Source organism: Phodopus roborovskii, unplaced genomic scaffold (genome assembly GCF_943737965.1).
Source record: "Phodopus roborovskii unplaced genomic scaffold, PHOROB, whole genome shotgun sequence".
NCBI classification, from domain to species: domain Eukaryota; kingdom Metazoa; phylum Chordata; class Mammalia; order Rodentia; family Cricetidae; genus Phodopus; species Phodopus roborovskii.
In genome coordinates, this window is record NW_026125218.1 from 42,633 (window position 1) to 69,503 (window position 26,871).

General features: G+C 38.5%; 1 protein-coding gene across 1 annotated transcript in view; it reads left to right on the forward strand.

Moving 5' to 3' along the window:
- LOC127227038 (E3 ubiquitin-protein ligase HECW1-like) overlaps positions 1–26,871 on the forward strand; it is a 90,981-nt gene that overhangs the window by 28,060 nt on the left and 36,050 nt on the right. The window contains 7 exon segments of the mRNA XM_051191274.1: positions 2,155–2,305; positions 7,367–7,503; positions 8,740–8,861; positions 11,146–11,331; positions 18,457–18,591; positions 24,158–24,263; positions 26,663–26,759. Coding sequence (XP_051047231.1) covers positions 2,155–2,305; positions 7,367–7,503; positions 8,740–8,861; positions 11,146–11,331; positions 18,457–18,591; positions 24,158–24,263; positions 26,663–26,759 — 934 coding nt within the window.

A 26,871-nucleotide genomic window follows, 5' to 3' on the forward strand; every position in this document is an offset into this window, starting at 1 on the left:
ATTCAGAAGTATTTCTTTGTTTATAAGATGTGTGAAAATAAATTCTTAAAAGCAACTCAGAAAACATATTTGAATTAATTATTTAATGTATATAAGATTATAAAGTTAACACTATGTGTTCAAATACATAATGTATTAATAAAAGAGCTTAGGGTCTTGATGACCATCCTTTCTAGGAGTGATCTGGAGATTTGAAACTTGCTAAGAATGTGTCATCAATGTTCCATTCTCCAGCCCCTTGGAGAATTTGCAAGGCTAATGGAAAAGTCTTTGCTTTACCTTGGAATAGGGATCTGTGTCATTTGTCTGTGTCCTTAGGACTTGACATAGCTCCTAGTTTATAGCAAGTGTAAGTGGACTTGTCTCACTTGAATTAGCACAGTGTTATTTGAAAGTTAATTTTTATGCTTTATTGGATGATAGTTCAAGAAAAACAATTGTTCAGTAGTTTTTATAAGATTAAAAACAACAGAAACTTCAAACTTTTGGAACAAGGTTATAAAGTTATAAAATTACAAATATATACCATTTTATCATCAATAAACTATTTTTCTAATAGTTGACATTTGAATTATCTAATAGCCTGCTTTAGGGAAATCTTCCTAGAATATATTTTTGTAATTCAACTACATTATTCCTTTCATTTGCCATATACATTAAATTTTCAATTTTCTGGTATTTGAATTTTCATTGGGCATTGACAATCCTCTAGGTTAGACATACGAAATTATGTTTCCAAACAGATATGTCATATACATATAAAACCATAAGGATCACAAATTTATCTTCCAATTAAAGATTGAGAGTCATTGTATCATTGTCTGAGTCATGAGTTTTCAAGATAACCGTTAATATCTAACCCACTTCCAAAACTATCATTTCTCACTTAAAAGACCAAATGGTTTTCCTCCTTTTGCAATTACATTTCCTATTTGTCTTAACATGCTTACTATTTCTTTAGCATTTTCAGCATGACACCATATTGGAGTTGTTTCCACCACATTTTTCTATGTGGACTACACAAGTCTTGCCCATTACTGTACATTATTGCTTTTATATGCCTAGTTCGAACACATGAAACACATTTAGTACACAGATTCAAGGGATTTATTCATGGATTTCAACCCACTTCTGCTTACATGTACATCACCTGATCATCTGTGCTTCTTCCTTGACTCCCTCTACTGTTTGTGATGGTTACTTAGCAACAAAGTATTTATAGACATATTTACATATAGATATATATGAGCATATATATACATCTATATGTATTAACAACAATTAATGATAAAAGAGCTCATATACTTAAAAAGGAGCAAGGAGGGATAAATGGGGAAAGTTTCAAGGAGAGAAAAGGATGAGGGAAATGATATAATTATAATTTCAAAAAAATTTTTAAAAGATTTTTATCTTTTTATCTTTTACTTATTTTAACTTCATTTGTATTAAAAAAATAATTGTATGACTTCCTCCTTCCTTTTTCTCCCTCCAGTTTGATGTTTGTTATATTGTTCTATTCATTTGGTCTAGTTTTGTTAGCCAACCATAGGTAGGTTCAATATATACTGCAAGTTTACATTTGATGACATGGACATTTTGAAACTGTAGTTATCAAATTTTTCCATTCACCCCCTTAAAAGGAACTGCAATTGCTTGAGCCTGCTCAGTTTAGAAAGAAGTTTTCTGAAGTTTCACATACAGTGTTTCAGAACTAAGTTAAAAGGGGCTTTAAATACAGAGTCCATTGCAGCTGCCCCTAGTCACCTTCTATTAGACTGAGTGAAGAACAGATTCTCCAGCATCAGAACACCAATGCTTACTTCAGGGTTTATTCAATCTTCAGTAACTGTTTCTTAAACAACCAGCAAGATTTTTAAAGCAGTAAGCAAATTTTCCTTAGACACTATCAAATTTAAGCAAATGTCATAACCAAGGAACCATAATTATCATGGCAAAGTAGTGTCTGAGTATATTAGCTCCTTTTTGGGAGTCTAACAGTCATGGAAAATGCTAGAAGACAAGAGAGGTGGGGTGTGGTCTTCATAATGAGCCACTGGTGAGTTCTGTCTTCAGAAGATCTGGAAATGGATCGTGTCCACATGGGTCGACGAGTAGTCTGTACTTGACTTTTCTTGTCCTTTTATTAAATATTAGACTGGGAAGCTCGAATTGACAGCCATGGACGGGTCTTTTATGTGGACCATGTAAACCGCACAACCACCTGGCAGCGACCAACAGTGGCACCTACCCCAGATGGAATGATCAGGTCCGGGTCTATCCACCAGATGGAACAGCTTAACAGAAGGTTGGTGATCAGTGTGGAACAAGACCCTATAAGCCTTGGTTAGATAAGAATGGCAAGACACCCCCTCTTCTGCTTTCCTGCTCACTGTAAAGAAGCTGAACAAAATTAATTATGTAAGAAATCTGTTCCCGGTAAGTATTTGGTAGGCCATGTTTGGAAGTTAATGAGGGAAAGCATGTTAAACTTGCGTGACATTTAAACTCAGGGTTTCTCTGAATGTCTTACTGGTACAAGCACAAAATCAGAAATTCTTTAACTATGTACTTCCCCCAAAAATGTGAGGATCCTCACAAACACTCCAAAAGTTACATGTAAAATTATATCTATGAAGGGGAGCTCATGGACCCCTGACTAATAGCTGGGAAACCAGCATAAGATCTACCCAGACCCCAGAACATGGTCTCAGTTAGAAGGCCTGGGCAGTCTAAGGGACCTCTGACAGTGGGACCAGGATGTATCCCTGGTGCACAAAAGGACTTTGAGAACACATTTCCCATGGATGGATACTCCGTTAGGCTAGAGACATGAGGAAGGGCCTAGACCTTACCCCAAATTACTTGACAGATTTTGATGATCCCTCCTGGAAGGCCTCACCCTCACTGGGGAGTGGGTGGGGAATGGAACAGGAGGGAGAAACATGGGAGGATGAGAGGGAGAAAGAACTGGGATCGATATGTAAAATAAGAAAAAAATAAATATATAATTATATCTGTGAACACATTTTTGGAAGATTAGTTTATGTCCATCATAAGATTTCCCCAAAGATACAAAACTCAAAATAGTTAACATTACAAGCATAGCTTCCACAAAAATAAAAATCATCCCTACAGAAAAATGCCTCATAAATCACTTGCAGACTTTGCCCTTGTCTATCATCACTGTGCACCCATCACTGTATAGTTTGTCCTCATCTCATCATCAGTGTGCATCCATCATAGATATTGCCTTCATCTCATCACTGAACACCCATAACTATAGAGTTCCCTTCATCTCATAGTCACTGCACACCATCACTATAGAGTTTTTCCTCTTGTCATACTCATTATGTACCCATAAATAGTAGTTCTTCAAAAGTTCAAAACTCTTTATCCTAAAATATTAAATGCCTAAAAACAGTTTTTGAAATGGCCTATAGTGGCTCACTTGTGTAATTCCAGATAGTTGGGATGCTGAGGTGGGAGAATCTCAAGTTCAAGAGATTCTTCCAGATTGATTTTGATCAAAAACTATACCTTCACTCTTGAACTCAAATAGATACTATTTGGGTTTGGATTGCAACTGTGGGTACTGTGTCCCTTGTGTTTCAGGCAACAACTCTATTTTCTTGTTCTATGAAGACAGAGTGAGCAATGGCCTCAGGATACTTTTTGTTCCTAGAAGTGTATGCATCAGGCTTTGGTGAGCACCTATACACATATTACGTACACCCACACAGATATACACACAGGTAAACACATATACACAATGAAAACAAGAAAATAAATCTTCCAACTGAATAAGCAAATAAAAATAAGTAACTGGGGAGATGGCTCAATCATTCTTACTGTGTAATCACCGGGACCTGAGTCCAGATGACCATATGAGATCTCCAGAACACATATAAAACCCAGAGGTGGCAGCATTCTCATATAATCCCAGATAGGGGGATCCCAAATCAGTAAATCGTCAGTTTTGTTGAAGATCTAGTCTATATGAATTGGTGGGTTCCAGCTTTAGTGAGAAATCCTGTCTTTAAACAGAGATCCATCAAGGAACACTACCTGGTATCAATCTTTGACTACTAAACACAGACACGCGCACATGCATTCACATACACACACTCTCTCTCTCTCTCAACTTAATTAATTAATTAATTAAAATTAATTCTGTTTATAGACAAGTATTCTTAAATGAAAGTCACCAGAGCATTCTTTTATTGCTTGAGTATTTAGAAGACGTTTGCCTTCCATTTTTCCATCAGTAGTTGAATGTCTAAGTCATTAATAAGAATCATAAAGTGGGAGGCAAAAGCAGGAGGATCTTTGTAAGTTTGAGGCCAGCCTGGGCTACAGAATGAGTGCCAGGATAGACTCCAAAACTACACAGAGAAACCCTGTCTCAAAAAAAAATATCATAAAGATTACAACATATTTCTCTACAATTATTTCCACAGGAACGAAGCATGTTGCAAGGAATTACTATGACCTGGTTTTATTAGACATAAATGCACCAAATGTCCATAGAACAGCCTTTTTCTGTTGTAAATCTATAGACAACAAGTTCCATCTGAAGCAATGTGCTGAATTGTTTAGCTAACTGAAAGTATCATGCTATATATGTAAGAAGTGTGGTTTGAACACCAAATAGTAAGCAAAGCACAAGGGATCAAGCCAACAAAGCAATACACTGGGAAAAACAAAATACCTAGACCAGTAACATAAAAATCAATATAAATTCATGGTGTTCAGACTACATAAGACAAAATTCAGTCCAAATCCATTTGCAGCAGACAGAAGCCCTTCCATGGAGCTGCACACACTAGGGGAAGCAGCCAGGGACCATGCTGAATGGAGAGCTTCATTTGAAGTTGAACAGATAAAGAAAAAGTAATTTTGCAATTAGAGAAAGTGCTGGTTTCTTGTAAAAATTCTATTTAGAAGCATTCTTGTCTTTCCTGTTATTTTCAAGTATTTAAAGGCTTCTGTGATCTGGAAACAGGCAGCCACAAAAAGTATACTAGAAGTACACTCACCTGTGATCATGCCTTGCTAATTTTTTTAATAACTTCCTGTTACTTAGAGAAATCTACAAAGATCACATTCTCACTGAAAAGTGGAAATTTGTGTTAGCAAGGAGGAGTCTTCCTTGACTTCCCACTACATGAGTGTGATGTTCAAAAGATACACCCTGAGAAATGCAGTCAAAAGTTGCAGTACCAAAAATTGCCTAGAACTCAATGCAAGATTATATTTGAATTACTTCCTAAAGTTGAAGACTATCTAGCATTAATTAGCTTTCACATAAATATATATGAAGAAAAAATCATGCTTTTTCATTTTCAATAAACTAAAACTTATTTTAGTTAACTTTATTAATTTATATTAAGCAAGATTTAAATTTAAATAGAAAAAAACTATATTCATATAACCCCAAAGCTTAAACTTTTAAAGAAATTTATCCAAGTTTTATTCCAATATATATGCCATGGTTCTTATATAGTTATGACATGGTAACAATATAATTTTATATTCATTTTCTCTTATTATATGTATGATAAGTGTTTTATATCACTGCCATGTTTTCAGATAAACATTTAGTACACTCAACTCTTTATGTTATTGAATATTTGCTTATCATGATTTTTTATTTGAAGAGCAAGGTCATTTTAAATATTGAGATTATCTTATATTGGAGTATTCCTTTGTGACTTGATTCCCAAAACAGCAGCAGGAAATAAATAGAGCTTGGGTATTTGTTATTGAAATCTAATTATTTTTTTAAAAATGTAACTTTATAGATTTCACTGTGCCAAAATTAGTTTTACTTCCATCTCATCTTCTGGTCTGTTTTGCTGACTTAGGAGATAATTTATATTTCTGGCATTTTGGTATGGCGTATATTTTACTTCTTAGAGGATCAATTTTTGCTGTAATCATTTCTTTAAGAATTATAATTAATCCCCACATGAATTTTCTGTTCTACAGCTTTTGGTTTGTTTGCTTGTTTGTTTGTTTGGATTGGCATGGTTTGATTTGGGTTGGTTGGTTTGGGAAGGTTTTTTTTCCTATTTTATTTAATTATATTTGCATGCATGGGCAATTAAGAATTGTATAGTTCAAATGACTGTATTACAGATTTCCTCGAATCTTTTATATATCTGTAGTTCTAAATAAAACAAGTACAGAAGGACATTCACAGGTAATTCCTGATGAAGTAGAAAATGGAAGGTTCACTGAATCTGTGGCTTCTGGGATCTGTACTTCCTCAGGCTTTCTGGGCTCCATCACAAAACTGTCGCCTATGTAATACTCAGTTCCCTCAGGGGAGAAGACTTTAATTCTACATCTTAAAGGGAGAGTGTTTAGCCATTTGGGGAAATATGACCTGTCAAATCCATTTGGTAATTGTCCAATAGCGGCTTCTGCAGTCTTTGGCGATGCTCCTGGTTAAAGTCAGAGATTTGGATAGCCTCTTGTCTCCAGCCCTGACTGCATTCCTTGCATTCCAGCAAGATCACAGTGGGCTGTCTTTTACCTTCCCATAACCTCCCTGCCACAGAGCAGTGAGACACAATCACACAATGCTCTGATCACTGCACGAATTCCACGCTTTGTTCTAAAAAGCCCTCTCAAGGAAGTCTCATAGTCACTGCTCTGGGCAAGAGTGTCTTCTCACAGATTATCAGAAGTGGATGATAAAATAAAAGGTAACAATCCTACAAACCTGTGAATCTCAAACCTAGATGTACAGGACAGTATCTCAACAGGCTCTTAGTTTTCTTTGGTTAATGTAAGCGAACTGATTCTCTTGCAAACAGTTTGGAGACCATGGTGGGGAAACTTTGCTCCTTAAGATCAGGAAAGGAATGGAGTACTGTCTCCTCCAGAAGACTACTGCAGAAGAATGAACCTGTACAAGACTGGATGCACTCCTCACTTCATCTTAAATTATACTTGCAGACTTGGTTATTTGCTCTCCTTCCTCCCCCTCTTCTGCAATACCCCTCCCTATCTCCTTCCTGAACGCATGACTCATATAACCTAGATTTCTATCATAACTGGGAGGAGCTGTGGGGTTTCAAAACTACACTTCCAGATGTAATCAAAACTACATTTCCAGAACTCCTCTCCCCTATCCACCACCCTCTTGTGTACTATCTCTAAGTCCTATGTAATAGATTTGTCCAGCTACCTAGTCAAACAATATGGTGATAGTTGTCTTATTGCTTGTTATGGCTATCTTATTGGAGTAGACATTTCTTTTCTGACTTCAATATATAGTTTACAGGTGTTTTCAATTGCATTATTCAGAGCATTAGCAAAGCACAAGTTGATTCTTGCCTTTCCATTTTCTAATGTACAGGTATCAAAACATTCAGAGAACCATTGCAACAGAGAGACCTGACGAAGATTCTGGCAACCAAAGCTGTGAACAAATACCAGATGGAGGAGGAGGTGGAGGAAGCGACTCTGAAGCAGAGTCCTCCCAATCAAGCTTAGGTATTGGAGGAGGGGACTCAACAGTGGAGGTGGTGTGTGATGACTGGGACTTAAGTGTGCTTCATGGGATAGGCATGTGATCCACAGATAGGAAAGCAACAAATATGGGCAAACAAGATGGAGGAATTAGAGGCATAAGTAAAGGGAGACAGCAAACCTTCCCTCTAGGAATCTTAAAAGGTATAGACTCCTGTGTTGTTAGGTGATGTGTTTATTGGTCCTGAGGATTTCCACTTATAAATAAAACGTGATAGATGTTCACAACCCATTTCTAATGAGTCTTGTGCAATGAGGATAAAATTCAATTCAACCAAGGAAAAACCTGTGCACAAAGGTTTTCTGGTGGTCTTCTTGTTCACAAAATCCAAGAGCATGTTGTTTTTACCATCTATCAAGCCTTATTTTCCTGTTTTTTTTTTTAATTTCTCTAAATGTAGCCAATAATGTTATTTAAAAAGAATGAAACTGGCTTCTACTCTTTGTACCAAAAACAACAAATATGATTACCACAATGAAATCCCAGTAAGCCACTTTCTCTTTGAATTGGGTTAAATGGTGACATATTTTCCAAAAAAGACCCAGAGACAATCTAGACAAGTAGGTATTTTAATTCTCATTCTGAAAGGTCATAGCAATTTGTGGCAACACAGATATTTGATTTCTTTCTTAAAATGTTTTAAATGTTTGATAGTTTCATACATTGATATAATGAACTTTAATCAATCATTTTAGCCTAAATTGCCTGCTCCCATCGCCCCCTCATTCTGTCTTGCCAGAACCTTTCTTTATAATAGGCCCCCACTCTGCTTCCATGTTATCATTATGTGTGTGGCCCACTGAGTTCCATAGTTAAAGTTTCTTACCTGACCGTTGGTAAGAGGTTATTTACTAGAACAAGACAAGTTATCAGTGGCTACACAAGTAAAGGAAATGACAGGACATCCCTTTCCCCAGTAACTGTTAACTACCCTCATGGATGGTCTTAGACTTGGGATGCTCCCCCATCCATGACGAATTGTGGATGGGCCCAATCTTGAGCAAATCTTGTGCAGATAAACACAACTATAGTCAAGCATTTTGGACAAGGAACACTTGACATTATTGGCATGGTCATGTCACTATGAGAAATCAAGAGTCTATTGTGGGGATCTATGTTCTGCTATGGAAAGAGACATACTCAATGTGGGAGGATTTTCCACCCAACATATTCCATTGATTTGCTTATTTTTTTTCCAGATCTGAGACGAGAAGGGTCACTTTCTCCAGTCAACTCACAAAAAATCACCTTGCTGCTACAGTCCCCAGCAGTCAAATTCATCACTAATCCTGAGTTCTTCACTGTGCTGCATGCCAACTATGTGAGTACTCCAAAAACAGACAAGGTAGACCTGCTTCCTGAAAACCCAAAACGAGCTTTATGCAGTCATTTAATAAGACAAAGGAGCTAGAATTTTACTCTGTGAGCTTAGGAAAGAAGGAATCTTTAATTATTTCATTATTATTATTATTACTATATCATTACATCATTACCCCTTTCCCTTTCTTTCCTTCAAACCTTCTCATAGCCCTTTTTCTCTTTTTCAAATACATGGCCATGTGTGTGTGTGTGTGTGTGTGTGTGTGTGTGTGTGTGTGTGTGTGCATGCGTGTGTATGTCTCTGTGTCTGTGTGTGTGTGTGTGTGCGTGTGTATGTCTCTGTGTCTGTGTGTGTGTGTCCATATGTCTGTGCCTCTGTGTGTGTTTTGTGTGTGTGTGTGTGTGTGTGTGTGTGTGTGTAGAACTTAAATCTTTCTTTTCCATCTGAGTCTCCCAGTAAAGAAGGGAAGATTCATAAACATCAGGATCATATCAGCGAAAATTCCTTGGAAACAAATACATGTTGTTTTTACTGATCTTAAATCTAAACAAACAAACAAAAAAAAAACCAGGAATATAAAGAAGCCAAATATTCTCCATCCTTAACCATTTTAGAAAATCATCTTCATTAAAAATATTTAAAGATAATACCTACATTAGTTTTTGGTATATTTTTAAGATATATTGATATTAACTGTGATTTGGTTTTACATGTATGTTTTTGTTATTGAATTTTTGAAGCATTTTCCATAAAGCAATTGCATAATTTAATAGTATTCATTAATTCTTCTAGTTCACAAACTTCTTTGTAATGTGGGCACAGACCTATAGACTGGAATCACAGAAACAGGATAGAGAGACACCTAAACATCAGTAGATGTCTATTTTGTGAAGACAAATGTGTTAGACAATCAGTCTTATGAGATAGGTCAAGCCCAAACTGAGAGCAAGCAGAGTGCTGGGGAGACATGAGGCAGGAGGCAGAGGCTGAATTGAGTCTTTCATGTGTGTTAGGAAGGGTGCAGTGGCCAGGATTACAAGGTGGCTACACTGTGGGTGGCAGACATGGAAGAAATACTGAAGACTCAGCAGCACAGCAAACCGAAAAGGTCCCCAGCCTACTCAACTGGCCATAGGAGCCCATGTTGCTCTCAGACCCTAGCTCTGAAGACTAGGTAGTTGGATGAAGTGTTTCTCTAGCAGAATCTCAGAGAAGTGCTGAGAAGTCCAAGACTAAAACCTGATTCAACCAATCAAGTAAAAGTTGATCAAATCCCAAACTCAATAAGGTGCTGGGAGACTGGGGAGAAATAGCTTAGCTCAGAGGGATTGTGTGAGAAGCCAGTCAATGGTGTTTGGATATGATATGTAGTCATTTAATAACACAAAGTGAGTAACAGATGAAGACTCAAGGGATACTGTGGGGTTTCTATTTCAGGCACTGGAGTTAGTAGGGATTCTTTGAGGCAGGTTCAGTATTTTGATGCAATGATAAAGGCTGTGGCTGGAAAAGAGGAAATAAATATGTTTAGTTAGAGCAAATCCTCAGTGATGTAGTGGGGAATCATAAAGGGTAACAAGTATGCCAGACACTGAAGCCTCTGAACTATATATTGGGCTTCTTGTGGGTCTTGGGGCTGTGGGAAGCACTGCACCAACTTTCTCTAACCTCCTACAGTGTTCTTTCATCACAATACATGGGCACATGTGAGTACTCATGTGCCCCTCCCAATACTATCTAGATAGCTTGATGAATTTTTGGCAGTCTCAGAGAGATACTGAAGGGAATGAGACTCCTGCTGTGAGTACACAGGTATGTATGTAGCATAAAATTATAATTTGACTGACTTAAGATGGTCTTTTCTTCTCATTCCCTCACCTGAAGATGTTACATAAGATTTGCTAGAATGATAGGCTTCTGAAGTCCAACTTCAATTATGATAAATTGTCGTGTGTTAAATATATAAAAGGATCAAAAGCACAGCTCTATAGTCAGAGAAGAAAATGGGGAGAATAGTGATGCTCAGAGATGTACAGTGAGGCCTGACAGCGCCAAGTGTGGCTGACAGGAGAAGGAAGCTCTCTAACAGTTAGGTAGACTTGGCCTACCAAATAGGCCCATGGATGCTGAATGCACATTTCCATGTGGAGCACTATATCTGCTTCTAAAATCTCCATTGTTAGCTCACACAAATCACCTCCAAGTTGGACTCAATATATCATGTTTGAGCACAGTGTTTCCTAATTTCACATCTTCTTCCTTTGTTTCCCCCAAACTGTCTCAGAGTGCCTACCGGGTCTTTACTAGTAGCACTTGCTTGAAGCATATGATTCTGAAAGTCCGACGAGATGCTCGCAATTTTGAACGCTACCAGCATAACCGGGACCTGGTGAATTTCATCAACATGTTTGCAGATACAAGACTAGAACTTCCGCGTGGTTGGGAGATCAAAACTGACCATCAGGGAAAGGTGAGAATAATCAATGTGTGGGGCTTTCAAAAAACACCCTGGTTCACCAGTGCAGATGTGGAAGAAAGTGGGGGAAAGACTATGGAGAAGAGGCTTACATGTCTCAGGGATGTAATATTGGCCCCAGGGAAGAAGGGAGGTGGTGACAGTCAACATCAGGTGTCTTACTCATTCTGCAGTGCACATACACTGCATTGTGAGATAATGTAACTTCTTAACTTCTTCCTTATAGAAGTCAGACTGTGCCATTGCTGTCTAGGAGAATAACAAACTGCTTAGTTGAGGATTGCTATCCACTTTACAACTTTAAATTTTCTATTGAGTGCTTTTGTTCAACAGCCTATTTCTTAGTTACTTTACTATGACCAAGCTAACTTATAAAAAGGAAGTGTTTAATTGGGGGCTTGTGGTTTCCAAGCATTAGAACCCATGGTTATTACTGCAGGAAATATGGTAATGTGCATGGTGCTAGAGCAGTAGTTAGTTCACATCCTGAGACAGGAAAACACTAGGAATGGCACAAGTCTTTCTAAACCACAAAGCCCACCCCAAGTAACACCTCCTCCAACAAGGCCACACTTCCTAATACTTCTCCTTGTCACTTGTTCTACTGCTGTGAAGACACCATGACCAAGGCAAATCATATAAAGGAAAGCATTTAATTAGGAGCTTGTTTACAGTTTTAGGAGCTTAAGTCTATTATCATCATTGCTGGAAGCATTGTAGCAGGGAACATGGAGGCAGGCAGGCAGGTGCTGGAGAAGTGGCTAAGAGTGCCATCCTAATCTGTAGGCTGAGAGAGAGACTGGGCCTGGCATAGGCTTTTGAAACCTCAAAACCTACCCCCGCCAGTGACACACTTTCTCCAACAAGCCCACACCTACTCCAACAAGACAATAAATACCTCCTAGTCCTCTCAAGCTTTCCTTGGATCCAGAGGTAGACTCTCAGCTACACCACCATGCTTCCTGATATGATGAAAATGGACTAAACCTCTGAAACCCAAGCCAGCCTAATTAAATGTTTCCCTTTATAAAAGTTGCTATGGTCATAGTGTCTCTTCACAGCAATAAAACCCTAAGACATAAATTGATACCATGGACTGGGGTGTTGCTATGCTAGGCCGACTGTTATTTTGTTTGGAAGAATATGCACTTTGGGACTTTGGATTCAGAAATAGTTGAATGCTTTAAGAGGGGCTTAATATGCATGGAAGACAGTGGTACTGAGACTGATTTGAATGGTAGTGGCCCAGCCTCAAAGGAGGGGAATATTAATAGGTGCCCTAGAGACCCTTCTTGTTACATTTAGCAAAGAATATGACTGCTTTCTGCCCTTCTCCAAATTTTTAATGTTTTTTTCTCTCTCTCTCTCTTTGTGAAGAATGAGTTTTCAATTTGAATTGCATTGAGTAGGCAAGAAACTTTTGGAAAAATGGTCATTTTTCTCCTATTAAGGCTGAACAAGGCAACCTAGTAGTAAAACACGACACAGCAAAACTTTTGGAATACATTGGAAGCAGTCCTGTGAGGGAAATTTATAGCTCTAAGTGCCTATGTTAAGAAGTCAGAATGAGCACAAATAAACAACTAATGATACAACTTAAAAAATTAGGTCAGGGATTGGTAGCACAGGCCTTTAATCTCAGCACTTGGGAGGCAGAAACAGGCAGATCTCTGTGAGTTCAAGGCCAAGGCTACTGGGTGGGTTCCAGGACAGGATCCAAAGCTACAGAGAAACTGTCTCCAAAAAAAAAAAAGAAAAACAAGAACAAACCAGACCCAAACATAAACTGTAAGAATTAATAAAATCAGAGCATGTATTAATGAAAAGGAAGCAAAGATTATAGGCAAAAAAAAAAATCAATGAATGTAGAGATGGTTCTTTGAGAAGACAAGAAAGATGGACAGACTCTAAGTCCAACTAACTGGAAGAAAGACAGGACCCAATTTAACAGAACCAGAAATTAACAAGGAAGCATTAGAGCAGACCACCAATATTAAGCCAAGAAATCATCAACCCAAACAGCCCCATTACAAATGAGATTGAAATGGTAATACAAAGCCTTCCAGCTAAAAGAAGTCCAGACTCAGATGGATTCACAGCAGAATTCTACTGGACTTTCAAAGATCTACCTACAGGCAAGAATAATGCCTAGCATATAACTGGCACTCAAAAAAAAATTATATGTGGATGACTAACTTATAGAGGTTCCTGAAGAAGAAAGAAGAATAAAAAGAACAGCAGAAACAATTGAATATTAAATGTTAACATCAATTAAAGAATCAAATAATAAGAACAAAACCTGGCTAATCTAAAATAAATTCTTTAGGTACAGCATGAGGATGCATCCCTACAAGCTAGGCATTAATTTGTCATGAATTTGAGGTTAGCTTGAGCTATGTAGTAAATTCTGTCTAATAATAAAGTGTTCAAAGAGGCAGACTCATTGGGTTCATGCTGTTATTGTAAACCTAATTAACTTATACATTATAAAGATGTACAACTGTTTCATGAATTTTAAAAACAATAAGCAAAGTAGCATCAATTCTATATCTATTCATTTTCTAGACTATTTTTGACAGTTTTGAAAGCTTTATCGGCATGCAATCATCATAAAGTAACTTATAACAGAGTAAATAAAAATTAGACACCTCAAATTTCCCATCCCAAAGTGAAACTATAGAAATCATCACAGCAAGGACTATAAGACATGGATGAGAAAAGGTTGTAGCCCAATAGTGCTACTGTAACAATAGTGTTATTGGGCTCTTGACTAGTTTGTTTTCTCTGCCAATTAAACAATTGAAAAGTAGGAATAATATCAGGCACTGCATTCAAGACATGTTATTAAAAGTGAAGAAGTTCTCATGCACACTTTTGTTTGCACGAACTTCTCACATGTGGAAAGAGGGATTCAGAAAACAAACTCTAGTCTCTTGAGAGTACTTGGGTCTTTTAAGTAAATCCTGTGGTCTACAGTATGTCTTCCTCCCCTTGGTCAATTTAAACAAAGAAAAGGGAACTGATAAACTCATAGCTTCATGCAAGCTGAGACATGCCCAGGATAGATGCTATGTATTTATGAATAGGTAAGCCAGATGGGGAGCCCCAAAAGCAGAAAATGTATGCCTGTGATGCCTTTGTGTTGGGTGTAGAAACAGTAGGAAGTCTGCATCTTGCTGTTTGCCCATCGCTTCTTTCCCTATGAATCTGGTTGTGAAGAGGCTTTTCTACCTTCTGTATTAGAAACAAACTGTGGTCACCCATGGACAATGACTGAGTTCACCCTATCCCTTTACCCAACTTGGTCAAATACTAAAATCCTTTCTCCTTTTGGATCACTAATGAAACAAAATGAGAAATCAAATGAGAAAAATCTTAGTAAGAGAAAGACAGTGGTGAATATTGAAATTAATCAAATGAGGAGATATAACAATTTGTGTAATAAAGCTTTAAAATACATAATTAAGTCCAAATAAAATACAGAAAATATGTATGAAAAAGGCAGAAAAGAATATGGCAAGACTGGAAATAAGATAATGAGAAAGAAATGAGACCAAGAAAGGAATGTGTACTTGTCAACTTGAATAATTTGCAAACAATGACTAAACACAGTTTTCATAACTTAAAAAGAAACCGTTATCTTATACTCTTTAGAAAAAAATCCTACAAAAAGTAAAATAAGTCAAACATAACAATTATGCCAACAGGTAGACACAGCGGCAAACTCACATTTCCATAGGCAGAAAAAACTGGGTAAGCTGTTATCTCCATAGGTGGAATCCAGGAAAACTTACATAACTAAAGTGAAAAACACCTTTGAAATGGGTTACCAACACTGAATGGAGCTTACAGAAAAAATCTAAACAGTAATTCAAAAGTTTTAAAATAAAATATTAATATGATGAAAATAATAACAGCAAAGTCAAAGAATAGTTCAAGTCTATAATTATCAAATAGGGTCAGAGAAAAATTTATACTCATAAATAATATGATTAAAAAAATAAAGATGCAATATAGGAGGCTGGAGTGATAGTTCAGCGGTTAAGAGCACTTTCTGCTCTTGCAAGGGACTATGGTTTGGTTCCCAAAACCCCATACAGTGGTTCATAACCATCTGTAACTCTAATTTCAGGGAACCTGACTCCCTCTTCTGACCTCTGTGGGCACCAGGCATGTGTGGTGTAAATATATTAATGCAGGAAAGACATTCTTGCACATAAAAATTTTAAAAATCTCAATAAACATTTTAAAAGATTCAATACAATTAGGTGTGTTGGCACATGGCTATAATCTCAGCACTCCAGGTATTATTGAAGCAGGATCATTAGTTTAAGCCAAACTAGGCTACATAGTGAGATATCTTTAAAGAGAACAAAAACTATGGGCATTAATTAGAGTAGTGACCTCAGACACAAGCTCCAACATTAAAAGTAATGCATACTTCTGAAGTAGGAACAGCCACAAGACATTTCGGTGTAATAAATGAGAAGGAAGAAATGATCTGGGGAACAGAGCCCTTTGAGAACAGTACCAGTTACAATCTCATCTTCTACTTAGTTCAGAAAACAAACCGAAAATAACACACTTTCAACTGATATTTGGAGACCAGTGACTGAGAGATTTGAAATTTTTTTTAATCTAATTTTATTTTTTATTTTACATATCGAGCCCAGTTCCCACTCCCTCCCTCTTTCCCTCTCTCTTCTCCTCACATGCACCCCGACTACCCTCCCCTCCCATCACCCCCCCACACTCTACATGTAGGGTGATGCCCTCCAGAAGTGGTCATCTAAATCTATCAAGTCATTTGAAGTAGGGACTAGGACTTCTCTCCTGTCTCTACGTTAATAGAGTATCCCTCCATGGGGGATGTGCCCGCATGTGCACATCCTTCTGTGCACCAGGAATACATCCTGGTTCTACTGTCTGAGGTCGCTTAGACTACTCAGGCCTTCTAGCTGAGACCCATGTTCAAGGGGTCTGAGTCGGTCCCATGTTGAATTCCCAGCTATCAGTCTGGGGACCCATTAACTCCTCCTTGTTCAGGTCAGCTGTCTCTTTTGTGTTTCTGCAGCATGGTCTTGTCCTCCCTCTCTGTATCTGGATTCTAGTGTTTAGTTGTGGGTGTTTGCTTCTGTTTCCAACAGGTACTAGATGAGGGCTCCATGATGGTGGATAAGTTATTTGCTGATCTCACTATCAGGGAAGGACATTTATGGTAGCCTTTCCACTCACAGAAGGGGGAAGGGACAAGTTCTCCAGAGCACACGATGAGTGGGGGAGGAGAGTCAGTGAGTAGAGAGGGAACTAGGAGAAAGAGAGGGGGAGGAGAGGAAAGCACGTGGGACTAGGAAGATTGAGGCAGAGGAGGAATAGAAGACAGGAGAGAGAGAGAGAGAGGGGGAGGGAGAGGGAGAGAGAGAGAGAGAGAGAGACAGAGAGAGACAGAGAGAGAGAGAACATAAAAGAGGGAGCCATTATAGGATTAAAGAGAAAACTGAACCTAAAGAAATGTCCAGAGACCTACAAGACTGACTCCAATTAACAATTTGAGAGATTTGAATTTTGTAAGTAAAATTTTTAAAGTGTAAATTAGAAAATAAAGCAATACTCAAAGGCAAAATAACTTATTTATTTATTTTGGAGGGGAGAAAGGGAAACACTTTTCTGATATTTTATCTTCAAAATAAAAATTCAAGGTTAAAAAAAAGACATGCAAGAATGTTTATTGGTTCATGATTTTAAAGCAGTGAAAGAACATCTAATGAAGGGGACTGACTTACTATACAACCATTGAATGTAATACCATGTGCTCATTCAATTTTGTGTTAGAAGATTTTTTTATTTATTTATTTTTTATAACCAAGTCCATTTAAATGAAAACAAACATTTATAGACAATATTTGGGAATTTGGGCGTCGTTCTTTCCAAATTACTTCCTGCTGGTAAGTGGCGCTGTCATGGGGGATTCTAAGAAGATGCAGAAATCCTGGCTGTAGTCTGTAAGTCTGCTTTGTCCAGCTATTTTGAATGAAGGATCACCTTGTATTCTGTTTCAGGCAGTCTGGCTTGATCAAACCACATTAGTCTAGAAGGAATCCACAGCTTTTCATTTTCTGTGGAAACAAAAATAGAAATCCTTTTCCCCAGTAACTTGTCCTTGAACTTAAATTTTTGAGTCAGAGCATTTTTTTTTAATTTATTATTTTACATGTCGATCCCAGTTCCCTCTCCCTCCCTCCTTCCCTCCCTTTTACCCTCTCTGCCTTCTCACATGCACTCTAACCACCCTCCCCTCCCATCCCCCCACCCCAATTCCATATGTAGGGGAATGCCATCCAGTAGGGTCATGTAGATCTGATAAGTCATGTGAAGTAGGGACTTGGGCTTCTCTCCTGTCTCTAGATTAAGGCAGTTATCCCTCCATGGGGGATGTGTTAGCAAGGTCCTTTTGTGCACCAGGGATATATCCTGGCTCCACTGTCTGAGGTCCCTTAGACTGCTTAGTCCTTCTGGCTGAGACCCATAATCAGGGGGGGCCTGAGTCAGTCCCATGCTGGCTTCCCAGCTATCAGTCTAGTGGCCATTAGCTCCTCCTTGTTCAGGTCAGCTGTCTCTATGTGTTTCTGCTGCCTGGTCTTGTCCTCTCCATCTGCATCTGGGTTCTAGTTCGATTCAGTGTTTATGTATGGGTGTTTGCTCCTGTTTCCAACAGGCATTAGTTGAGGGCTCCATGGATAAGTTAGTTGTTGATCTCACTTCCACGGAAGCTCAAACTGTTAGTTGGCGGGCTCAATCTTCCTGGTCGCACATGTTTTCCTTTCCTCTCCCTCCTTTTCTCCTACTTCTCTCTCCATTTGCTGCTCCCCCACTTCCCCTGTGCTCTGGGAGACTTGTCCCTTCCCGGTTCTGTGAGGGACTTTATATGAAGTGTTAGAAGATTTTTAACGACTTGAAGAAATGCTCACAAAATTTGAAATTTTCTTATAACCTTTTCTCCCTTAAGTTGTTTTTTTTTCTTCAAATATTTTATCACAGCCATAGAAATCAAAACTAAGAAATTGAGTCCTGTAAGAATTCCCATCTCTCACAGTGCATTGTCTTACTGTCCATCTGCAGTCTTTCTTTGTGGACCACAACAGTCGAGCTACTACTTTCATCGATCCCCGAATCCCTCTTCAGAATGGCCGCCTTCCCAGTCATCTGACCCATCGACAACACCTCCAGAGGCTCCGGAGTTACAGTGCTGGAGAGGTATGATCTCTGTGCCCCTGAATCCTTGTCCCCAAGTCTTTTCTCTGGGGCCAGAAAGAAATTCTAATTTCTTAGTTTTCATGATATAGGGTTGCCTGTCCTGCGAGAGATGAAGACATATGCATGTTTTTGCAATGGAAGAATTTGTGGGGGCCTATTTAGTTACTTAGAAATGCCCCTCTTCTTTTCCTTCCTCTGTCCAAATCACCAATATTAAAAAGCTATCTGATTTAGCCAGGCAGTGATGGACATGTCTTTAATCCCAGCACTCAGGAGGCAGAGGCAGCCCTGTGAGTTTGAGGCCAGCATGGTCTACAAACCTATACAGAGAAACCCTGTCTCGAAAAACAAAAAACAACAAAAAAAAAATCTATCTGGTTTAAAGGAAACATGTCAAGAGATCTCTACATATATATAGGAGATCCAAAGGCTCCTATTGACAACTGAAAATGCTATTAAAAGTCCAAAATCGCTGATATTCAGTATATGAATGACTTGGAATTTTACCTCTCCATAATACCCCAGAGAGAACTTCAGTAATACAATCGTGAACTAAGAATTGAGAGAGAAAAGGAGGGGGGAATAAGATGATGGAACCAGGCCCTATGAGTTCTCTGTCCCCGTCCTACAGTCTCTTCCTGGTTTTGTCTTCGTATATCACTTATGATTACTTTCTGTGGAACGATGAAAGGCTGCTGCCTTTCTGAAGGACCATATCCATTGCCTTTACATGAAAACAGTGCTGCAGGAGGGACCCACCTACCTATCTGTTCCACAGAGTGTCCCTCTAGATAGACCTTCCATGGCATCTGCTGGGAAGCTGGAAAGGGAGCAGCCCATCTAACCGCCACCTCCAGAGTGTGTGTTTAGAAGAATGGCCGTTCTTCCCAAGAATGCTTTCTTGGGAGAAGGTTCTCATGGGCTTTGAGATATACAACTGTTTTCCACCAAGGAAACTCAGGGCTTAATGCCTGTGTGGCAACTTGCCTTTTATAAGACTTCTTGGATGTTATTGTTTTAGGAAACTGCTGAATGCAGTTCTTTTTTTCTCCCTACACATAAAATGAGTGTGTAGTTACATGAAGAGGAATATTATATGTCTCCAAACCTTATGCAGCTGTCAAGACCCTTAATACTCATGCATATTCTTAGACAACAGAAATCAATATCCCAGCTTCCTAATTCAGTGTATACAGCATCCCTCCCTGGTGGTACTTTAATAGCACTTCAAAGGGTAAAGGTTATACTGTCTTGAGATTATAGAGGATAAATTAAAACTTCTGCATCAACTTGTAATATTCCATTTTAATTTTTTAAAATACCCAAGGCTTTTAATTCCATTGAGTCAAAGTCTGTAGTAATATGGAGAAACTGCATGTAGTAAGAAAACTGGGTCCTACGGAAAAAATGTGGTAGTGAGGGAGGGAGGGAGGGAGGGAGGGAGGGAGGGAGGGGGGACTGGGATCGACATGTAAAATAATAAATTAAATTAAAAAAAGATACAGATCTCTTATAATTACAAGTAATTATCTGAAAGTATAAATACTAAAAATGTTTGTGATCAATAAGATGGATTTATCAAGAGGTGAAGCACCTGTGCTCAGGTCTGATAACTGAGTTTGATCACATATCCTACAAAGTGGAAGGAGAGAACTAACTCAATAGAGTTGTCCTATGATTTTCACATATGCATTGTGGCATGTGCCTGTGTACACACTCATGCACATACATATGCACACACACACACACACACACACACACACATACATGCACACATGGACGAATTCACACACACACACACAAAAATAAGTTGATAAGTAAATATTTTTTGAACCTTTTCTATTCAAAAAGAAAGGCTGACCAAGGGTACCACTTGCTTTTCTTATTGTAAGAATTGTATGTCAGAATAGCTCAAACAGTTCAGTTACTATCATTATTAGTGGAAAACTGTCATCTTTATCAGCCAAGAATTAGCTGAGAGATTATCCATGGTAATAAAAGGGAGTTAACATGCACCAAGCACCTTTCTGTTTTCTAATTTATCTAATCCCAGTGGGTTCTATTTATCACATTTTCAAGCCTCGCCCACTTATCTCCTTATCCCATTTCCTCTGGTAGATTTGCCCCTACCAGATGTGTAGATGTGTAACAGGTGGAAGCTTGGAAGCAGAGAATAGCTGGTACAAAGGCAGCACACCAGAAGAAACAAAGACTCAGCCTCTGAGGACACAAGAACTCCTACAGAGTTCATGATTTAGGGGCTACGGGGATCCACATGAGTCTCCCTTGAGTGTTAGTGCTTTGGTGCTCCCAGCATGTTGGCTCATGCTAAGTTCTAACTTAGTGTTAGTATCTCAGCATTCTTTACTCTTCAAACTATTATCCTCTTCCCTTAAGTCCCCTGGTCCCCTTACAGTAGAGGACTACTTACATCCAACCACTCTGTTGTCTAGCTCAAGCCTGTAGCCATCCAGTACCAACTCTTGGCATTCCTACAAGAGCGCCTACAGGGCCTGCATTGTTTGCACATCGTTGGCCCACAGCACGTGCATCTTCAGCCATTTGCCTTTGGGATGTCTGAAATTCATCTGACTTCTTAAACTTTTCAATCTAGGTTAATTTTCCCAGTAAGCATGTGAGGTCAGATGGAAACACCATTTTTCTCTGAAGCATGTACCCATAAGACTAATTCAGCATGGATCCAGAAATAGGAGGGAACACTTTCTGTTTAACAGCCTTATTCATTTCAGTGAAACACACAACATTACAACACCTTCATTTAGAATGAGAAAAAAGGAGTCTCCTGCATTCAGTCACCCAGTCTTCTCAAGCTCAAATTTCAGATGTATCTATTTCTACCATTTCTGTCTGTAACTCATCCACATATAAGTGGTCCTCAAGAAGTCAACCATTGATGTATCTAAAACACACATTAATGTGAACAGGAATAATTCCCTCAAAGGAAAAGAGCCATATCACTTCAGTCTCAGAAAAGCTTATTAATTGATGAAGAATTCATCGATGAAGGGACTAATACTGGATAACCATTTTAACAAAGCTCATCCACTGCTTTGAGTTGTGTCCATTTACTTGAGATTGGCATGTGCTGCTGCAGGGCCAGCTTTGAAGGCTGGTTTCTGACTACAAAGTGAAAAGTCTGCCAGTGTGGCACAGAATCTAATTCCTCGTCTCTCAAGTAAGCTATGGGCAATGGGAAGGACCACAAGGGGGAAAGCGATGGGTTCACAGCCTGGCTGGAACAGGAGCCAAGAGCACTGTGGTCAGATACTAAACTGGCAGCACACTGCATACCAGAGCACTGTTGATGTCACTACAGAGTATGGAAGTATGGCTTAAAGTTGTACTAGCAAGTGCCACATCTTGGGTAACATGGCTCCTTTTGTGACTGTTTAATCTCTTTTTAAGTGTTCTTTTCAACTTTCTGAAATATATTAAGGTCTAATTACCATACTTTTCAAATACTACATTATAGCCAGTATACCTGATACATATTCCAAAGTGGAAAATCTACACTGCCTTGGTCTCATTTTTCTGTTTGTTTACTTTGTTTCTGAGAAAGGGTCTCACACAGTAACCTGGACTGGTTGAGAACTAGGCAAACCTCCAGCTTCCCATCCCCTGCTTCCATTTCAAGAAATCAAGGGTTACAATCATGCCCCACAATGCTGGGCTTTAAGGTCTTAAGGAACAAAATACATATGGCAGAAAATGGATATTAAGCTAAGCAAATATATTTGTCACAGGAGGTTTTGTCAAATTTTCCAACACAAACCAAGGTATTGGATGCAGTCTGGTAGTGGGGTTTGATATAAACAAACACCATGCAGTCAAATATTAGTTAAAATCCCTGTTCTCACTCCCTCAGTTTAAAACTTTGGTTAAATTTACCTTTTTTTGGAACCTTAGATTTTATATTTATAAAGTTGTGGTAATCAAAATACAATGTAGAAAAAAACCAGAGTAGTGATTGAAATAATAGATACTAAACTAAGAGGGCTATTTGTGGATAGTCAACATTACGAAAAGAGCAGGTACATCTCGTGTTTAATACCAAATCTCCAAAAAAGAAAATCATAGACCTACATTTCTATTTGTGCTAACAGAGAATTTATTTCTCTGTTTCTGGTCAGTTCATTGATTAATATCCATAACATTTAACACAATCACTTTTTTTTTTTTTTTTTGCCAAAGATACAGTTTGCTTACATGAAACATTTATTGGGTCATATGATAAAAGCTTGTTACATTACAAAATTTTGTATGGGCTACATGGATTGCTAAGGAATTTCACTAAAAAAAGATTCTAAAGAAGTTAAATTTTGCATTTATTATTTTATCAAGTAGTTAATGATAATCGAAAACAGGAGGACATAAAAATACTTCATATTGGTCAAAATGTATTATTTTAAGTGATTTGAGAAACTAATATATGAAGAAACCAAACATAAGTGCTTTGTGACATTCTCTTAATATATAGATGTTACCAGGCATTATTTTGCTGAGATATAGAACTATCTCAAAACACAATTGTAGACATAAAATTAAATAGCTCTAAATGATGTGCATTAAAAATCCTTTTGTTAGATTGATGCCAAAGGCTTCTTTTTCAGGAATATTCACATGTACAATTGTTAAACGTGAGGTTTTATTAAGGCAGAAGTATCTACAAATTCATGAATGTATATAGTAGTCGGAGATCTTCATGGTAGCTGCGTTGAGAACACTTGCTGCTCTTCCAGAGGACCTGAGTTCGATTCCCAGCACCCATATCAGGCAGCTCTCTACTATTCAGAACTCTAGCTCCAAAGTCTCTGATGCCCCTTTTGATCTCCATGGGCACACACTTTACAATGGAAAGATTTATCACTCATATTGGTTTAATAAAAGCAGCCAGGCAGGAACTATAGGTGGAGGCTACCAGATTGGAAGAGTTCTGGGGAGAGGAAGGAAGAGAGTGAGTCACCAGCCAGACACAGAGGAAGCCAGATGAGAATGTCTCACTGAGAAAAGGTACAAGCCATGTGACTAAACATAGATGGAATTATGGGTTAATTTAAGTTGTAAGAGTTTGTTAGTAATAAGCCTGAGCACTAGGCCAAACAGCAGTTTAAAATTAATATAAGTTTCTGTGTGTTTACTTGGGCAGAATGGCTGTGGGAACAGGCCGGACATAAATTTCCCTTCACAATACACATGCGCACACACACACACACAAATCTAAAAACAAATCTTAAAAAAAATCTTCACAGTAAAAATCTTTTTCATAATGAGATCATACAAGACAGCAAGCCCTCCAAACAGTAACAGGACCAAGTTAAGATTTATAACACAATCACTTTTACAGAACATAATTTAACATATCCAACATTCCACTTACTCAATTTCTAATATTTACTTGGCTTTTATCACTTGAAGGATTTTAACTTTATTTTCTGAATGTAGGTGATGCCAACATATTTTAACTTTATGCAGGAAAAAAATGGCTTTAAAGGAAAATCTGTAATTGATGACAGATTTCCAATCTTACACTTTTATTTTAAACTAGGCCTCAGAAGTCTCTAGAAACAGAGGAGCATCTTTGCTGGCCAGGCCAGGACACAGCCTAATAGCTGCTATTCGAAACCAACATCAACATGAGTCATTGCCATTGGGTATGTATCCTAAGTTGTTGAACCTCTAGCAATCCAATTGTTGTCCCTATCATAAGTCCTTTAATAGTGCTGAATTTTCTTTCTCTCTCTTTTTTTTTTCTTTTGAGACAGGTTCTCACTATGTACACTTAGTTATCCTGGCACTTACTATGTAGACTAGGCTATCCTAAAACAAACAAGATTCATCTGACTATCCAGTCCACCAACATGCCTGGCCTCTCCTCGTTTGTAACACTTCCCAAATTTTACTCTCTTCCTCCTCACTTCCAGCAGTCTTGTCTTCTAGATCGCCATGCCCTTTCTTCTTCATTTTATCCAATAGTCAATTGGATAAACCCAGGAATACAGGACTTAAGTGAAACAATTGATTCATTCTCTTGTTGCTGTAAGCAAGGTTTTGCTTTGTTTTGTTTGTTTATTGCTGTTACACTAAGGGTTGCATGTAGAAGATTATATGCTAGGCAAATACTCTACCATTAAGTCATATCTGCATATTTTATTTTTTGTGACATGACCTCACTAAGTTGCTAAGGCTGGACTTCCAAGCACTGAGTCATCATGATCTCCCTGTCTTAGCTACCAGAGTATACCTTTGCCTCTAAGCCCAGCTACCTGTAGGTGTTGGTTTTTAATGTAGTGATTTTATCTTTAAGAAGTTTGTACATGTCTAAATGTGTTTTGTTCATTATCTACCTACCAGTCTCCCCTCCAGCTCCTCTCAACCCCTTCTCATGTGTCACCCAATTCATGCTGCCCAGATACACATGGGTGTGGGGCCACCTGCTGGACAATGTACACCCTACCAAAGCTCACACTACTGAAAAATTGACTCTCCCTCTTCTACCAGACAACAATGGCTAATAACTCTTCAGTTAGGAATGGGGCCTCATGAACCCCCTCACCATGCATGCTGAAATGTTGACTTGCTTGATTTTATTCAGATCTTGTATAGGCAACTACAGCTGCTGTGAGTTTGTAATAACCCTGCATATCCAGAAGACATTGTTTTGTCCTGTCTTTTCCAACCTCCTGTCTCTTATACTCTTTCTGCCCCATTTTCTGTGATGTATCTTGATCCCTGAATGGAGGGAGTGTGTTACAGAGGTCCCATTTAGGGCTGAGTGCTCCACAGCTGCTTATTCTCTGCATTTTTAACCAGTTGTGAGTCTCTGTACTAACCACTGTCCACAGCAAAAAAGAAGCTTCTGTCCAAACAGAAGCCACGTTCCTCTGTGAGTCTAAACATAAATAGTAAAAACACAGGTGAGAAAGAGAGAGAGAATAAGAGAGGGAGCCATTATAGGTTTGAAGAGAAAACTGAATCTAGAGAAATGTCCAGAGACCTATAAGACTGAGCCCAACTAACAATTTGAGCAACAGTGGAAAGGATACCATAAATGCCCTTCCCTAATAATAAGATAGATGACTAACTTATCCACCATCTAGTCTGGTATCCCTGGTGCCAAAAGGACTTTGGGAGCACTTCCCCATGGGGGGATACTCCCTTAACCTAGAGGTAGGAGAGAAGGCCTAGTCCCTACTCCAAATGACTTGACAGATTTAGATGACTCCCTCCTGGAAAGCATCACTCTACATGTGAAGGAGGGGTGGGGAGTAGTTGGGAGGAATGGAAGGATAAGAGAGAGGGAAAGAGGGAGGGAGGGGGGAGGGAGAGGGAACTGGGATCAATATGTAAAATAAAAAAATAAATAAATAAAAGAATACCAGACTAGAGTAAAGCAAGTCCTAAATCAATTTTATAAAGTGGTTGACGACACTCTGTCATGTTCATGCCACTATTGCACCAATGGGAATTCTTGGTTTACAGCTGAATAAGATGGTTGTTCTGTGTACTCTTTAACCTAGCCTCCCTTCTTATGTATGCACGAGGGAAGCTTGCATAGACATCATTCCCAACTTCAACTATTGAACTTCAAAACACTCATACTCAGCAAAATGGAGTGAGAGAGTTTGAATAATGTGTATTTTCATCCCTGTGACTAGAAAATCAGCACATAGCCATCAACACATAGCAAGTGTTCAACATTCAGAAAAGGATTTCATTGAACTCACAAAGGATTTTTGTCATAGTAACTTTGGAAAAGAACTACGAAGGCTAGATAGAATAAATACAGCTGTCCTCACAGGAGAGCTGTTCTAATCTTCATCTGCCATCTAGATGTGGATGATGTAACACACTACCTGTGACTTATAGATTCCTGCTCAGACTGAGCTCTTCTACTTATCTTTTAAGATAATAATTCTATGTTGTCCTATTTTTATGCATGAGCTTTGTTTCCTTAAAAGAACTCCAAATGTCTACATTATTCCTTAGGATCAAGTGGGAATTTTATAGACATCTACATCAAGTACTGTTCTGCATTTTTTTTCTGTTTCAGCATATAATGACAAGATTGTGGCATTTCTTCGCCAGCCAAACATTTTTGAAATGCTACAAGAACGTCAGCCAAGCTTGGCAAGAAACCACACACTCAGGTAGGGTTCATTTCCCATCCCTAGAACACTTCATCCTTCCAGTCATTTTCCAGGTTGAAAAGCAACACTATGGAGAGGGACCCACTGAGGATGATGACACCTTCCAGTCCTG